At 30.0% G+C, this 18,341-nt stretch overlaps 4 protein-coding genes across 4 annotated transcripts; all 4 read right to left on the bottom strand.

Moving 5' to 3' along the window:
• Positions 1-4,894: 4,894 nt before the first annotated feature.
• LOC136090024 (piggyBac transposable element-derived protein 4-like) lies at positions 4,895-6,624 on the bottom strand. Its single transcript, XM_065816128.1, has 2 exons — positions 5,902-6,624; positions 4,895-5,857 (listed from the first exon to the last, which is right to left on the bottom strand). Exons 1-2 carry the CDS (start codon positions 6,622-6,624, stop codon positions 4,895-4,897), a joined length of 1,686 nt encoding a protein of 561 aa, XP_065672200.1.
• Positions 6,625-7,970: 1,346 nt separating this feature from the next.
• Positions 7,971-9,011, bottom strand: LOC136090023 (zinc finger MYM-type protein 1-like). Its single transcript, XM_065816127.1, has one exon. It carries the CDS (start codon positions 9,009-9,011, stop codon positions 7,971-7,973), a length of 1,041 nt encoding a protein of 346 aa, XP_065672199.1.
• Positions 9,012-9,220: 209 nt separating this feature from the next.
• On the bottom strand, positions 9,221-9,799 carry LOC136090022 (uncharacterized). The gene has a single exon (XM_065816126.1). The coding sequence runs from the start codon at positions 9,797-9,799 to the stop codon at positions 9,221-9,223; it is 579 nt and encodes a 192-aa protein (XP_065672198.1).
• A 108-nt stretch (positions 9,800-9,907) lies between these two features.
• LOC136090021 (zinc finger MYM-type protein 5-like) lies at positions 9,908-10,519 on the bottom strand. The gene has a single exon (XM_065816125.1). It carries the CDS (start codon positions 10,517-10,519, stop codon positions 9,908-9,910), a length of 612 nt encoding a protein of 203 aa, XP_065672197.1.
• Between the last annotated feature and the right edge of the window lie 7,822 nt (positions 10,520-18,341).

Raw genomic sequence — 18,341 nt, 5'->3', positions numbered from 1 at the left:
TCACATTTAATAGTTTCTGCACATCTTCAGCTTTGTGGTACTTGTTTTCAAAGTGTGGTTTCAAAGTTTCGGTTTCCTTCTTCACCTTATGCAGTTAAACCAATGGTTTAAAAACTTTCAGAATCAGTAATAGCCAACATAAAAGAATTTGTAACTCAAAAAAAGAAAAACCAAAAGTTTTCCATAACGTTTGACTGATGGATATCACAAAATAATCAGAGATTCTTAATTTTGAACGGTCGTGTAGAGACATTGTAAATTACGGGAGCTTGTGAATTAGTCAGCTTTACGTGAATAAAAAATTTAGCAAATTTGCTCAAATATTTGTTCACGTAAAGCTGAGCAATTACTCAGCGTTTTTGGAGTAAACTGCTTAACTTTACGTGAATAAAATTTGAGCGATTTTGCTCGAGTTTTTATTCACGTAAAACTAAAAAATTACTCCAAAAACGCCGAGTAAAATCAATTGCTTTTCTTTATTCACCCGGCCTTATGTTATGTTCACAGAATTCAAAATGCGGCTATGGATAATTTGTTCAAAAAAAATAATGGAGAATTTGAAAAACTGTTTACAACGTATGAAAATTGTGGAAGATGAAGAATAAGATACCACTGATGGTGATGAAGTTATACGTGAAGATTGCGGTTTAGCAATAGTTTTGGATCAACCATCTGCTTTATTAGTTAGCAATTACATAGATTCTATTAAAAGTTATAAGTTAAAAAAATTATTAAAAAAATACATTTTTACAGAAGTATATCTTACAAGAAAAAGGCTAAAGTTAAAGAAATTATAAAAAATAGAAACAAGAAATTAAAAAAAATTAAAATATTTTCTAAATGCCAAACAAAACAGTTATGCGTCATAAAATAAAAAAAACTGATGACAAGAGTTTATCCAATAAAAGAACAAGAAGATGACGATGAAGAATCTATTGAGGACTCTCAACAACTTAGTCCTACTGTTCCATCACTAAAAGATGAACTAGAAAATCAAATACATAAAGAGAAAAAAAAAATGGGCAGAAAATGTAAAAAAGATAAAAATTGTCTGCCTATGAAAGTAACAGACTAAGAAACAACCTTCTAAGTATAACATACTTGGTAACAATATTGCCAACAAGCATTGAGGCCTAGCGAGCTTTTTCAGCTACTAATTATATGTGCAGTCGCGTTATTATTATTTTTTTGTTTTTAGGTGCCCCAAAAAGACCTAACGGTCTTGTCACAGAGCACCGCGAAACAGCAATAAATTAGGAAGTTTACGCCTCCTTTCTTATCGATGAAGCGAAATATGTCCAGAATTTGTTTTGAACCCCGGATCTCTTTTTTCTAAAGCTAGCGCTTTAATCACTCGCCATAGCCGCTTGAGAAATAGATTGGGAGACCATACTTTGATTAGTGTCTGTTTACTAAAATCAAGCTTCTTGCCATGGTTCTCTCACATCTGATATTTAAAACAATAATTTTATTTATGTTTTTGTATCTTTAGTTTTTTAGTATTTTTGTTTATTAAAGCTTCGAAGTATATTGATTTACAAATGAATTCAATTATTTTTATTTATCACACATTCATATATAAAGATGAGGTATATATCTAAAAATATGTATGCATATCTTAAAAATTATTAATTTTTGAGCTTGACATCTTGAAATACTTGAAAGATTATAATTGTCATTTTGTCATTTATAATGTGTATAAGAAAGCAAGTTTTACCAAGCACGCGCGCGATCCGGGCATAGCGAATTCAGGTTCTAAGGCATTTTTTTAAATATGCATTATTAACCAATGTGACTAGAATGAAAAAAGAGTTAAGTTGACTTTTATTCTTGTGCGAATTAGCACGTTCTCGTACCCGTTGTTACTCGTTCGGTAATCTAAGGATCAATGAATTGCAACAACTTCTGATTTTGAGTTATGACAATTCTAATTGATTGCGCCCGCTTTTATCCACTGCTTTTTCTTTTATCTCCATGTTCATTGTTTCACTAAGTTTCTTTGGTTACATTTGTAATAGAGTTATGCACGTTGAATTATCGCATCTTGTTCAGAACGTGCACAGTTAACTTCCATTATTTTATTTTTTCCGCAGTGACAATAATTTCTAAATACTGCATTCCACAATCCCAGCACTTAACACAGGCAGAATGTGATTTACATTTTCAACAATATTTTTTATTTTGGACCAGATTTTTTCCACCAGGTTTAACATTGGGCTGTAGATCTCAAACGTAACAACTTTCACAAACGAGCGTAATTTTGAGCACTGTCTACTTTGACAGCTAAATCCACTAAACAATTTCCGGATGTAACTCACTAGTAAAACATAGCCAACATTCAATCGTTACAAGAATCTGCATTAATTGATCTTCTGCGAGTTTCTATATCGAAAACATTTGTTATTGATTTAGCTTATTTATTATTTATTAGTGCTTATTGTAGAAAGCTCTTTAATCACATCTTTTAATGAAAATGATTTACCTTAAAGCTAACTGAAGGAAGTTGTTGTAGTGACGCTAATATTAAATTGTTTTAATATCTTTGTTTTTAATGGTTATCAATGTCAATCGACAGTCACTTTTTTTAGCTTAAACCATCTTTTCCAATGTTATTTGAATTTCTGCTGTGAACCCAATTGTATACTGTCTTATATTCGACACATAATGTTTGCGCCCGAGCCACCCAATCGCTAACTTGCTCAGTACATTGGCCAAATTTCTTTAACTTATTTTGTTGTATGTATTTCATACTGACAAATGAGATAAATTAAATTTGGTCGTTCCTGAAGAAAATCTTGAAAAAAATTGAAAAAATAAATGCTGACATGAGTTTTAATAACATGAGATTAAATAACAGACTTTTGGGTAATAATAAATTTACATACAACATCTAAAGAGGCAATTCTAGGAAAAAATTAGGGTAGGCAAATCCTTAAAATGTACCCAACTGCTTGCTAAAAAAAAAATTAAAAAAAATGTCCTCAACTTTTACAATTCAGTTTTTCATATCTTCTGTTGATTTATTCATCTTTTAATTTATTTACTTCAATCTAAGTTAGTTCTTTTCTCCAAATAATTCAATTCTTATTATAAAAAAATCATTGTCTTGCTCTAACTTCAACATATTTTATTTAAATACTGCATATATATATATATATATATATATATATATATATATATATATATATATATATATATATATATATATATATATATATATATATATATATATATATATATATATATATATATATATATATATAAAGACTGATGCTTGAAAAATGGCGTTTTACTTCGTTCTCACAAATTTTTAAAGCAGTTCACGTTTTTTTTAAAACAGAATTTATAGTGTTGTTTTTATTATTTTTATCATTGCTTTTGTTGTTTCTTCACCTTTGAAATTTAAAGCCCAGCAGTGCCAACTTAATGGCACTGCTGGGCTTTGGCCTATTTAACATACTGAATAGATGAACCGCAATGTGATTTTCGGACGTATAATGAATACGTATAACCTCCGTTATAGTATTCATTATACGTCATTATAAGCCTGGTATCACGTTAAATAAGTAAATTAAATTAGACGAAATAATGTTTTACGGATACTCATTAAACAGTTAAGTTAAAAAAGTAGATCAATACTGTTTAATTGATCAATTTAATCAATTGATTAAACGTTTAATTATTAAATGTTTAAATCTTTTAAATGATTAAATGTTTAATTGATCAATTTAATCAATGACTGTTTAATTTGCTTACTTATATATTATAAGTAAGCAAATTAACTATTTAATTTGCTTAATTAAATTTAATTAAAATATATTATAAGTAAGCAAATTAACTGTTTAATTTGCTTACTTATATATTATAAGTAAGCAAATTAAACAGTCAAGGTATTTTTTGTTAACCTAGACCAATGATATATATTTAGTTTATATATATATAATTGATCAAGACGAACAAATTAAAAAAAACATACGTTAACCAAACTAAAAGCATTTACTTTGTCATGCGAACTATTATTATTTTACGGCATTTTTTATAGAGATAATTTACTACTTTTAATAATATTTAACTCACGGTGTATATTCTAGTCGAAATTTATATCTTTACAGTAAAGTATAACAAGAAACATATTCTCAGGAAGAAAACTTTTCTGTTTTTCTTAGGTCACCCACTGGATAAGTATGCTAAAATCAGACATGCTTTAATGATATCGAATAAAATAGTTATAAAATAGTCATCTCACGAGCAAATTTATTCCTAAATAATTTAAATTTATTCCTAAATAATTTAACTGCGCATTTTAGCAAAATGTTTCACGTTAAATTATTTATATTTACCCCTTAAACCTAACAATTGTAAAAGTTTGTGATCTGTAAATACGCAAGAGTATTTAATTAAAGTAAAGTTCTTACTTACAATTAAGCTTTTTGATTATAAAAGTTTAGGCAAATTTTATAGTTAATGTAAATCTTTTTTCTTTAAAATGCATTGGATTCCTTAATATATTTTATATTCAAAATGGTTACAACCACTTCTGTAGTTTATTTAGTTCCAAAGATATTCGTGTTTTAATATTTTCAATTCATATACATATTATGAAATATTTCCTTAACCCTTTGAGGTCTTTAAAAAAAAATTTTTTTTGCCTATCAGGTCCAAATTTTTTTTTTACTTATTGACCTTAAATATAACAGAAAAAATATGTTTGACCCATGGCTTTTCTTTATTTTTCAAAAAAAAAAGGTTTTTAGTGTAGCACTAAATTGTTTAATTTTTATTCTACCAAAAACACTATGACCTAAGTGCAAGCTCTAAACAAGAAAGAAAAAACAAAAATATGTAAACACTTGTTTTTATTCACAATTAAATTACAATATTGACTTTAAATATCCTATTTTATACGAAAGTCAGTCTTTGTATGGTAAAGTTCAAAACAATCAGTAGGGTGTAGTCCTGGTTTTCTAGTGCAGGTTTTACAAAAGTATACAGTTTTTTTTCTACCACCCTGTGTTTTTCTGTCACTGCAGACTAAACAGTCTTTAGCATTATTACTTGGAACTTGTGCAATAAAATGTGGCTTTTGGTTGAGGCGTTCATTGTCATCTAATGATGATCGCCTTCCTTTTCGTTCTTGAGTGTTACGACATGCTCCTACTAATTGCTCAATGAGGTTTTGTCTGTAGGTTAAGTGTCTAAGTTTGTTTTTACCATTGCCTTCACAAAATTTATTGAACAATATATAACTGTTTACAACTGCAACTTCCAACAACCAGAAAAATATTTTTCTCCACCATTTTAAAGACTTGCGTAGAAATGAATAGCTGGAACAATAGTGATCAGCTCGGTCAACAGCTCCCATATATTTCGAATAATTTACAATAACAGTTGGTTTATCAATGTCTACAATACCTCCTTTTATTCTTTGTTTTGCAACTTCAGTTGTTGAATCATGAAAAGTACTCAGCATCAGACCCTGTCGCCTGTCCTGCCATGCCAAAACCATAACGTTGGAAGAGTGTACATATGCAGAAACTTCATGTCTTTTTAATTTGAGTTTTTTTATATCTTCAGGTAACTGTTTTCTATTTTTCATTATTGTCCCTGTAGTTTGTATGTTCATTTTGAGGAGCTCTTGTGCAAGAGGAAAACTAGTATATAATCTGTCAGTGAATAAGTGATAACCACTCCCTTGGGCAGCCTCTAAAAGCTCATCACACAAATGTAACACGATTCGACTTGTAAACTGCATCATAGGTCTTGCCAAACTTTCGGTAGTGCAATTACCATAATACGGTTCAAAGAAACTAATATAACCTGTTTCACTATCGGCTAAGACAAAAACACGAATGCCCCACTTTGTGGGTTTTTGTGGATTGTACATGCGAAATGCAACTCTACCTTTGAATCCAATAGTACTTCATCAATTGCAATGTTGCGAGATGGAACAAAATTTCTAGAACAGGAACTTTTCATTTCTGATACAACACGATGCACTTTCCTTGCACGTCTATTCAGTTCATTAGATGGATTTGATGGTGGGGATACGTGCAGCATCCAATGTATCTGAAGAAACCGATTTCGAGAGAAAACTGCTGAAAAAAATGGCATGTAGTTCAGCCAATCACAAGAAAAATAATGTTTTATACTTGATTTTTCATTCAGAGCCATATTCAAAATAGTACCAAAGTAAGCATGAATTTCTTCAAGTGTCACATTTTTCCATTTATGCCAAATAGAATGAGATTCCAAATTGTTATTTTCAATTTTTGACTTAGCATAACGATTAGTTTCGGTTACAATATCTGCAAGTAACTCATCAGTAAAAAATAACTTGAAAAAATCTAGTTCACGTGTTAAGTTTATTGAATGCTGAGGGCCTACATTTGCTACTGTGAATGGCAATGCTTCAAATGCTGGAGTATCTTGCACTAATTTTGTCCATCCTATGTTTAAAGCAGGTCCATTGTCATCAATTTCATTTCGTTCAATATCTTCCTCGGACTCTGATATCTCTGAGAATTCAGTCTCAGATTCACTAAAAGTGTATTCACTGTCGCTTTCAGTACTTGTTTCATCCAATGCCTTCAATACTTCTTCAGTTGTAAAACGTTTCCTTGTCATTTCTAAATAAATTTTTATAAAAATTTCTAAGAGTATAAGTAAGGTTAGACGATTAAAAAATGTTACTGAAAAACACTATATTAAAAACAAACTATAATATTACCAATTGAACCTAGCAAATTGTCCAAGTTAGCTTTAAAAGATAATTTTTACAGTATAAACATCAACATAGTAGATGTCCCGTGGGACGGGACATTAGACCGCAACGACAATTTCATGATGTCCCGTCACGCGGGACATTGGACCGCAAAGGGTTAAAGTATCTCTTTAAACTTTTGGCACCGAAAAAATAAAACTATTTTATCTTTTTTTTTTCTTGCGTAAAAAGTTGCGTTTACAATAATTTCATTAGAAGTTAAATTGTAAATCCAAATTATTTGAACAATTCATAAATATAATTTTTTTCAAGTTAGCGAACACATATTATTAAATGGTCAACTAACTATAGAATATGCTTTAAAATTGTTTAACATAAACTAAATTTTTAAATGTTTTTATTTTATAATACGTTAAGCGTTCAAAATAATAAACGTAACAAAACTTTGAGGAGAATTAATTTAAATTAACCTTCATTATAAAATTATTAAGTGAAAAACGTTGAAATAAAACAGGACAAAAACTTCAAAATATGTAAAAAAATAAATTATTTATTTAAAATTTATCTTCACATAAGTAAAACAAAATTTATTCAACGATTTGTTAATAATTTCAGTATGATTATAGATGCAAAAAGAGATTTAACCGCTTATAGTCTACTGTTTCGACTAATTTATCATTTTCAGCACTTATGAAAACAATAAATGAAAAACTTCTTGAATTTATCTACGTGTTGCGAATTATTTGAACTCAAAAATTTCAATTTTCAAAATTCATTCAAAACTTCGCTGACGTTGTATCGGTAAATTTACTGAAAAAACTTTTTATTATCGAATTGTAATTCAAACTTCAGAGTATACTCTGAAGTTTGAATTGCAGTTCGATAATAAAAACATTTTATTTATTTTTTCTTATTTTAATTTTAACCTAAATTTGATATAAGAGTAACCTAATGTTAAAAAAATTAGAGGATAGCGGGCAGCTTTGATTTTTAGTATAATTTAAAAAAAATTGACAGCCCTTTTCTAACAGTTCACACGCACGCACACACAGATATATATATATATATATATATATATATATATATATATATATATATATATATATATATATATATATACAGCGCCGTAACTAGCTTTTCTAGTGCCCTGTGCAAAATTTCATTTTTCGGCCCCCTAAGCCTAACTTTTTTTTGGAAAAATTGTAAACAAAAAATATATTTTAATTTATTATTTTTAAAAATTTCTTTATTAAAATTGCACTTTTCTCGCTTTCATTTGCGCAAATTCATTTATAACGTCGTCATAATTAATATCTTTAACAATGTTATATTCAATAGACATTATTGAAAGATTAGATAATCTTTCTTGTCCTATAGTAGATCTTAAATAATTTTTAATCAATTTCAATTTACTAAAACTTCTCTCACACGACGCAGTAGTAACTGGAAGAGTGAGAAATATCCGGATAGCAATATTAATATTCGGATAAGACTCAATTAAGCAAAAGTCATGAAGTGCTTGCAAAATATCTAGTGGAGTTGCAGTTTTAATATTAGGTATTATTGTCGATGCTTCAAATTTAAAGCTTTGTATCTCACAGGTGAACTGGTACATATTTAAATCTTTGCTATACTTAATTGCTAAATCTGCAGCCGACTTTTTAAAATCCAAAACGCTGGTCGATTCCAAAGACATACCATACAGAAAGGAAAAATCATTGCAGATAGTTCGCAGTTGCTCATAACGCCAATGTAGTTTAGACAATAAAGTATCAAAAATCTTGTAAATTTGCATTTTGAACAAATGTTCTGGAGTCATATTACTTCCTTCATCTGTTGCCTCATAATTTGCCATTTTCTTAACTTTTTTTTTGCGTTTATCAGGAAATCCAGCCTGTAAATTCATTGTTTCAGCTAAATTCTTTGCTTCCTGAAAATTTTTTTTGAAATCTGCTTCTCGTAGTCCTTGTAATGTACAACGTAGTGCATCAATTAATTTTGCTGCATGGTCTATCGATATATCTTTTCGTTGTAATGCCTTATTTGTTCTGTCAATGCATTGTAGAATTTTATTCCACATGGAAAAGGTACAGATAAATCTATAATTAATTAGTAACAATAAAATTTTTGCATTTGATACAGCTTCTGGATTTGATAAATCATTTGAAATCGATTCCAATCCTTTCTTTACTTCTGATAGATGTAAACTTAGTGATGTTATTGCATTGGCTTTTGATGACCATCTTGTGTCCAAAAAACTTTTAAGTGTCAATTTTAAAAAATTTCCCATCGTGTTGTTGATGACAAGAAAAAATTGAATAATCTTTGCACAGTACCAAAAAAAGTTATCATTTCTGGTGATGTAGAGCCAGCATGGACACCAGCTAAATTTAAGTTATGAGCTGCACACGGTATAAATATTGCCAAACTATTAATTTCCAAAATACGCGCTCTGACTCCTTTGTATTTTCCCGCCATATTAGCACCGTTGTCATATCCTTATCCTCTAGCATCATTAATATCCAGTTTATCACCTTTTAGTTTATTTAAAAATTCAGTCGTTAAACCTTCTCCTGTTTTTTCATGTGAGTGAATGAAGTCGATAAAGCTTTCTTCGATCATTACCTTACCATTAGAATCAACATGGACGTATCGTATCATCTGACTCATTTGTTCTTTCTTTGATATATCAGGAGTGCAGTCGAATAAAATTGTGTAGTATTTTGATTTTTTAATTCTAGATATGATTTCGTTTCTAGTTTTATCACCAATTAATTTTATTATTTCATTTTGAATAATGGGTGAAAAATATGAAACAAAACCTTTTTTATATTTTTCAATACGTTCTTTTAAAGTTCTATTATAATGGCTAGCAAATTCTATCAAATTTAAAAAAATTCCACTATTTGGATCTCCAATTTTTTCATTTGAACCTCTAAGAGCAATATTATTTTTGGCGCAGAATAGAATAGCATCTACAACGATTTTTAATATTTCACGCCATACCATTTTTTCTTCATTAATTGAATTAATTAAATAATCATCGAGTGTGTTCCCTGATCTTATATTTGTTTCCATCACTTTCCATTTTACATAATTGTTTCTGTGATCGATGAATTTTCATGTTGTGGAATAACAGGATGAAGATGTCGCCAATCACGGAATCCTTTATGGGGATCTGTAATATTATGAGATTTGTGGCCAAAAAGAATACAAAAAACAAAATATTGCGTTTTGATTAATAGAATATAACAGCCATTTTCTCATAACCATTTCTCGATTAATATGTTTCACATAAAACCAATCCTTTGTAAATTTTCGCCCTGTATTGTCTGCTGATATAATGGTATTAACGTTTACATTATTGCCTTGTTCTGGATCATGCTTGACAAGGGAATACATTACATTATTTGAAATAGCAGGCCAAGAATTTGGGTCGTTGTAATTTAGCATTATTTCTTGTGGAATAATATTGACGTTTGGTGTAATAGATGGCAAATTTATAACAATATTTTCAATTTCAACATTAGTAGTACATGCATTTTCGACATTTGTACTTTTGACATTTTTATTTTCGACATTTGTAATAATATCATTATGATCAATTAAACTTATAGGTTGCAATTGTAGCACAGCATCTTCATCTTGTAAATCAGAACTAGGTCTAGATATATTAGTTTCTTCAATTTGTGGATTTTTTTTAAGCCAGTTAGTAAATTGCTGCGACATTGATTTGCATTCTTCTTGTTTTTGCTTGTTAATTTTTCTTTTTTGAGCGCCCGATAATTGTTTTGACATTGTTTGACTAGATAAAAATAATAATATTAAATATAAATTTATGATTTATCTCTGGAGCTACTAGATTACCAGGTATATCGAAAATAAAAAATTGTAAAAAAAAATTTATCGGTAAATTGAAATATGTGCTTGCCAACGCTATCTTACGATTCAAGTGTTTTATTAAGTTTTTATTATTTTAGAAAGCTTACCTGATGATTTAGTTTAATGTAATTAATAGAATAATTGGCTTGATGTGGTTTAATAATTAGTTTTTTTATAGCTATTTTTAACCAATCTATATTTAAATAAAACAAACTTACGATGTTTTTATAAACGAGTATATTTTAAATTCTAATTGGAAATTATAAATTGTAATAATGTGTCATTAATAATGTGTCATTAATAATTACAATAAGTTTTTTTATGTTGCTTTGATTAAAAATGAAAATTGCTTCACACATTTTTTAAATTCACCACATTACTACACACACAATACGTTTTATTCTATTGCCCACCAGATATCGTTGATTGAATTCGCGCCAAAATATTACAATTTGGAATTGGAAATGAATATAGAAATTTTAAATTGCAGTATAGAATTAAGTAGCACTGTATTGAAATATAATACAGTGCTACTTAATAGGAAAAAAAAATTTTTAAAAATTAAAAAAAAAAATTAATAGAAGTATTTATTAATAGAACAAATAATTTTTCGTCAGTTTAAAGTTCCATTTCACGGCCGCCTAATCTACGGGCCCTGTTCATGTGCACCTGTTGCACCTGCCTAGTTACGGCACTGTATATATATATATATATATATATATATATATATATATATATATATATATATATATATATATATATATATATATATATATATATATATATGTAACCCTCGGAATTAGAAAAACTAAGAGCGGCAATAAATTTCCTACCTCAGACGCTTCGGACAAAAAAGGTCGGCATTGCCGAATGCTGATCCTAATTCCGAGGGCCGTATGTATTGTCATCAAACAATTTTATACAAAATTTGCCTTGCCTATTCTTTTATAAATTAGACAAAATTGTCTAACTTACTTAACAAAGTGCACCAACGAGACGGTAAGTCATTGTACTTTGCACTCCATCAGTGAGCTGTCATGTTGCCTAAGGTTAGCCCTCGATTTCTGGATTCTTTCCTTTGCTTGATAGGCAGTTTATGTAAAAGTAATTTTGCATAAGCTTATTTTTTGTTATTTTAATTTTTTATATTTTTTTAAATTTTAATATTCATAATAATGTGCAGCTAAGCATATATGATATATAATATAAAAATATCTTTAAATTAAACAATATTGGTACATATAAATATATCAGAAATGATTCATACCACTTATAAAGATAAAAACAACTGTACTCAATCGCAGTAAAAACAAATAACATAATAATAAAAGAAATAAGATAAATTTATACTATAACATAATTATAATTTTACACTAAATAAAATTACCTCACAATCCTAGCTACAGAGAAATAGATCACCTTTTTCAAAATCAATTAATAAAGGAAATGACCATACTTCATCAGGTTCATTATCATACTTAACAAGCTATGTAGTTCGTTTACCCTTTAATTAATTTGTACCACTTGTGCAAGTTCCCAAGATACTACAAGAGAATCATCTTCTCTAACACAATGTTGTATAGAAAAACCTACAAAACCAGAGGGATTGTTAATAAACTTTGATAAGGAATTTTTATTTTGTTGCTCTATTAATTTGTTTAGTCTTGCATTCTGAATTTTTTTCATTAATTCTTATTTTTGCTTTTAACGGCTGCATCTCGTATTATACGAGGCTTTAAATTATTACTTATATTACTTAAAGATTGTTTGTTTGGTGTTAAATTTGCTCGAATGACAATAAGAAGATTTTGATATAATTCCTCGGAAGACAAGTTTATTCTTTTGCCACCTTCTATCTTTGTTTTACAAAAAAGTTTTTTGTCACATTCGACACCTAAAATTACGCGATAAAAATTTAGTTAAGGAAGGAGCACTTTTGCCTTTAATGGCTCTTCTATATTGCGAACTGTTTCCTCCGCTTTCTCTAATGATATCCATGCTTTTACATTTAAATTTATTAAATCATTACAAGCTTTTTTTTTTTGTTGTTTAATTTCTTCTCTATTTTTTTCTTCTTGCTTTGCTAAAAGGTGCATAGCTTTATCTTTTTTAAGAGTTTCTTTTCTTTCATCGTATTTGTTTTTCATTATTGTTACTTTAGTTTTTGAATATTCAAGTAATTATTTTTTTTTCGACATCTGTTTTACTATTTAGCCATTCTAATGTTTGGTTCTGAGACCACATTGTCAAAGCCTGGATAGTTTGAACATTTGCTTTGGGTTTTATGCGAACCATTAAATCCAAAATAGCAAAGCCACTTTCTGATGCTTTGTTAGTGACAGGGACATTAGAAGCAGATTCAGAAACTGATATACATGGATTCCAGTATTTACCACCTGGTAACTGATCAGCACACTGACGCTCCAAAATGACAAGAATTGTATGGAAAATAATTTCAAGTGGTTGCACAGTTAAAGAATCAAACTCATCATTTTGAGTGCATTCAAACAGTTTGGTGTAAACCTCATCTTGATGAAGAAGATTGATATCCTCAAATATTTTTCCATTTGCAAACAATAAAGAAGATGCATCCATACAAAGAGACGAAAGTCTAATTTTCAAGCGAAGTAGGTAGGGGTTTAAAAATAAAATACTATCAAGCGATTCAATAGTTCGCCACATTGGACCAGTAAGTAGTTTGTCAATAATACTTAATGTACGAACTTCAGCTATGAATACAAGATTTGAGATATCTTCTTTAATCGCTTTTAACAAATTATTAGAATTAGGCCAAGCATTAAGAAACTTTTTTATAACACCCTTATGATAGTATAGGGCAGCTGCATTGTAATATAAAATATTAAAACAATTTCCAATAAATGGAACTAAAAAAGATTTATCGTTACAGGAGGAAAGAAAAGAATTAAAGCGTGATGCAACACCAGCTTTCTTACTACCCTTGAATGAAATGCCTTACATTTGGTACGAACTAACCTTAAAGCACCACATTCTTTACCACTAAAAGCAAAAACAGTTTCAAAATCATTTTGAAGCAGAGTTTTTTCAAAAGAATTCAAAACCTTACAGTTTCAGATGCAAAATTAGCAAGCAAATGGAGTTTACAAAAAAAATTACTGATGTCCTTCATATTGTTTTTGACATTTGGAGAAAGCAATACTCAGTTATTAACTGCAATCGGTAAAAGTTTTTCTCTTAATATCTTTTTAACTGTGAGTTAAAAAGAGGATTAATAGAAGAAAGATCAGATATTGTTGATTTAATTGATGTTATTAACTTAGCAAAATTAATTTCTTTTTCAGTAGATGCTACTATGTTACTAAAGTTTTGCAAGACAGTTGCTGCATCTTTGCCAACCACTTCTGACAAACTAAATGATAAAGTTTTCCAACTAGTTGTAGTAATTTGAAAGTTTTGATAATGCTTATGGTATTTCTGAGTACCATCACCATGCAAACAATTGCCTATATTAGAGTTTTTATTTCTCAAATTATTTTCAAGCATTGCTTTTGCAACTTGAAATTGACCTAAAATTAAAGCTTCCTGCATTAACCTACATTTTACAGCAGCTGATGGTAGTCTAGATATGTTCTTTTTGGCTAGTTTGTTTAATACTACTTTTATGACTTCGTTGACACTATTCATACTCACGTTTATTGATAGATGTGGGCACTTGCCCAGGGGCCTACACAATTAGGGGCCTCCACATAAATTCGTCATAGAATTTTTACGCATGTTTTTTGTGGTTCGTGGAGTTAAAGTACGTATCAATGACAATAAAGTAATGTAATTATAGTAAAGTAACAGCACCTAAAATTATATACCAACCATCCAATTTTTTTTGGCACATACCATGATAAACTGTATAACAAAAATAATATATTTATCTAAATAAAATATTATATGAGACCGAAAAAATATTCTTTTGCTTAAATAAATCATCTTTTGTTTATATTCAACTTATATATTATATTCAAAGTTTGAATTTAGTATATAAATATGTGAAATTGAAACTAGTTGTTTGAATTTCAACATTCAAAGCCTTATTTTAATGTTAACTGCATGCAATCTTTAGATTATTATTTACAACTATTCAAATAATTCTCATCTTTTTGTAATTTTTAATTCATATTCAGTTTTATTATCATATTGAGTTCTTGACTTCAATTCAAGGCAAAGTTTCTATGCTATTATCTATCACCAATCACTATGTTTTAACAATAATATAAACTTATTTGTTGATAACACAACAATCGCTAACTATTATTGAGTCAGTTAGGAGGCTTAAATTTGGGACTATGAAGAAACGCTATGTGCCGAAATAATAAAATCTGATTGTCTTATTTTAACCAGTTAAATATTCTCATACGACGGTCGCGTTTAAACTGGCCGTTGATTACATCTAAAATTTCTTTTTCTGTTGATTCTTTAGCCGCATGGTCGCTGCAAAACTTCGTAAGTTTATTATAATAATTAAGTTGTTTGTTTTAACATTTAGTTTATTAACAGAATTAAGTAGTTTGTTTTAACATTAAGTTTAATATAAGAATTCAGTTTAAGATTAGGATTAGGGAATAATCAACTTATTTTTATTTTAAGAGATTTGTTTTTAATACTTTACCTAACGCATTTGTTTTTAATACTAACCCTGACGCATTAAAAAATTTAGATCAAGACATGTGTTTAATTTGGTTGAATAATGGTTCTTATCATAAATAAACATTATAAAATAAGTTTAATGATAAACTTTGTAAAACATATTATTGAATGAGATATTAAAAAAAGCATTTGTTGTTTTGCCGTTATACTCCCAAGCCTTCCCTTCCCAATTTTTTATTAAACATTCAGATACAATATTCCTATTTTATAATGTTTTTTTATAATGTAATGTATTTTTTAGAATAAATTATAATTAAATAAGCTTTTGATTTTTGTAATATTTATTTTAATTTATATTTAGATAAACTTAATGAACACTGACAGACACAAAGGTCTACGACATTTTCAAAGTGGTTCTACAAAAAGGAAAGCATTAAAGGGTCGTTCTGAACGAGAGGCTCGTGAATCGAACAAAATACCTCGAATTACTAAATTCTTAATTGCTCAATCAGCTACAGAAAATGAGACACCAGCTTCATCATGCAGTATGTCTATTGGTTACAAAAATCCCGAGGACAGCCAGAATTTTGAGAAAACAGACATTGCTTTAGAGCAAGAATTGCCTGATGTCAAGGCAAGTGAATATACAAGCTGATGACATCAGCAGGTGGCCAGAAAAAATTACTGCAGAATTCATCAATTACTACAAGCCTTTGAATGATAAATCAGCAATCCAGAAACATTGTTGGTGTACATTTCCGACTGATGCTGCAAACAGCATCAGTCGGAAATGTACACCAACAATGTTTCAGCGATCGAATCGCAATGGAGAAGTTGTGAAACGTTCTTGGCTTTGCTTTTTTGCTACGGATCAACTCACATGAGCAATATAAAGATCATATTGAAGCTGTTTGTAAAACAGCAAGTCGTGCTAAAAAAGCTGGACGTTTAGACTCTGAACTTGCCCATGAAATGGATCATTGGCGTAGTCTGCTTAAACGACTAATCAGTGTGCTTAAGTTTGTATGTGAACGAGGCCTCGCTCTTCGTTGAGATAATGAAACGATTAGATCGCCAAACAATGGCAATTTTTCAGGGTTACAAGAACTTTTGGCAGAATACGATAATTTCTTAGGACAACACATAAAAAATTTTGCCGTCATGGCTCTGGTCATACAAACTATTTGTCATCTACTGTCTGTGAAGAACTTGTTAGACTAATGGGCAATCGAGTTTTAAACAAAATCATTTCACGCCTAAAATTGTCGAAATACTATTCAGTGTCTCTTGATTCTACTGCTGATGAAGGTCATGTTGATCAACTAACTCTAATATTCAGATATATGGAACAAGATAGACCAGTTGAAAGATTCGTGAAAATTTTGCCGAATCAAGGACACAAAGCGGAAGAAATGTTTCGTGGATTAATTAATTTACTTGAAGACCATAGCATTGACATTCATAATTGTCGTGGGCAATCTTACAATAACGTTTCAGCTATGAGTGAGAGATAAAATGGCCTTCAAGCTAAAGTGTCAGCTGTAAATCATCACGCAACTTGGATAACCTGTGCAGGACATTCACTAAATCTGGTAGGAGTAGCAGCGAGCGAATGCTGTGCTTCAGCAGTAGCATTTTTTTTGACTTTCTCGAGGCACTGTATGTGTTCTTCACAGCTTCCACAAATCGTTATGCACTTCTCACAGACTCTCTAAGAAGTGTGGAATCTGGTTGGGTGCATGTCCCGAAAAGGGTGTCTACAACACGATGGTCCTGCCGATCCAATGCAGTAAAAGCTCTCATGGTTGGATATCATCCTATCCGCAATACACTTCAAAATATAGCGGAGAATAAAAATGAAACGCCTAAAGCACGTTCCGAGGCAAATGGTCTTTATGGCAAGATGTGGAAACTGGTATCTATGCTGCATTTTGGCACCGCATTCTTGCTCGAAGTAATGCTACAAGTCATATACTAAAAGATCCCAAACTCGATCTGAACACAGCCATAGCAGCAATGAAGTCTCTGCAGTGTTTTGTAAGTGAAAAACGAGAGTATTTTTGTGATTATGAGGAAAAAGGAAAGGAGATGTCTGGAACTGATGAATATGTAAAAACACGCGAGCGTTATCAAAGCGTGCAGCTCGCTCCATTAGATTATGGAGGATCAGGAGAAGCTAGACTTTAAATCAACGCTTAAAAAGCATATGAGAATACCTGTTCACTTTTCGGTTTTTTGAGAAAACTGGATTCACTTGGAGTGCAAGCAGCTGCAAGAAAATTGGTTGATGAATATAAGGATGATTTAGATCCAGGACTTAGTGGTGAGCTTGTGCAGTTTACAGCTTTCTTCATTGAATTTCTTCTTGAAGAAGATGATAACATTGGGACGGAACATTTTCTTTACAAACTATTGCTGAAGAAGCAAGTTGTGGATACATTTTCAAATTTTGAAATAATGTTACGAATGTACTTGGTCCTAATGATCACAAACTGTTTTGGGGAACGTTCGTTCAGTAAAATGAAGTTCATAAAGAATCGACTCCGCACTACAATGACTCATGATAGGCTTAGTTTTCTAACTTTGATGAGTACTGAGTGTGATATTCTCAGAGAGATTGACTTTAACCAACTGATTCAAGACTTCGCAAAGATGAAGTCTCGTAAAGTGCCGGGCTTGTAATTATAATTTCAATTCATCTGTTTCCCTTCTCCAGATATCTTCGACTTTGCGTGTTAATTGTGTTTAACTATTTGCTTGTTTATTAGTGAAATATAAACATTTCATCATTCTGTTGTGCGTGTACAGTTCCTAATATAATCAGATTATAATGAATAAGAATGCTACCTTTTTGTGTTTTTAAGGTAGAGTGTTTTATTTAATTATATGGTTCAACTATGTTAATTAAAGATGCTTAAGAAATGCATACCACTGTTATTAAAAACATATAGAGTTATTTTTTTGTGTTTTTAAGGTAGAGTGGGCCTCCACAAAATATATGCCCAGGGCCTCCACATATCTAAATCCGGCCCTGATCACTTGATCTGCCATCTTCAAATGTTGTTACTTCCTCATCATCCAACAAAGTAACCAGTTTTTGAAGTTCTTGATTCTCTTCTTT

Source organism: Hydra vulgaris, chromosome 13 (assembly GCF_038396675.1).
Source record: "Hydra vulgaris chromosome 13, alternate assembly HydraT2T_AEP".
Classification (NCBI taxonomy): Eukaryota; Metazoa; Cnidaria; class Hydrozoa; order Anthoathecata; family Hydridae; genus Hydra; species Hydra vulgaris.
Note: the sequence above shows the minus strand (reverse complement) of the source record. Positions and strands in the feature narration are given on the sequence as shown.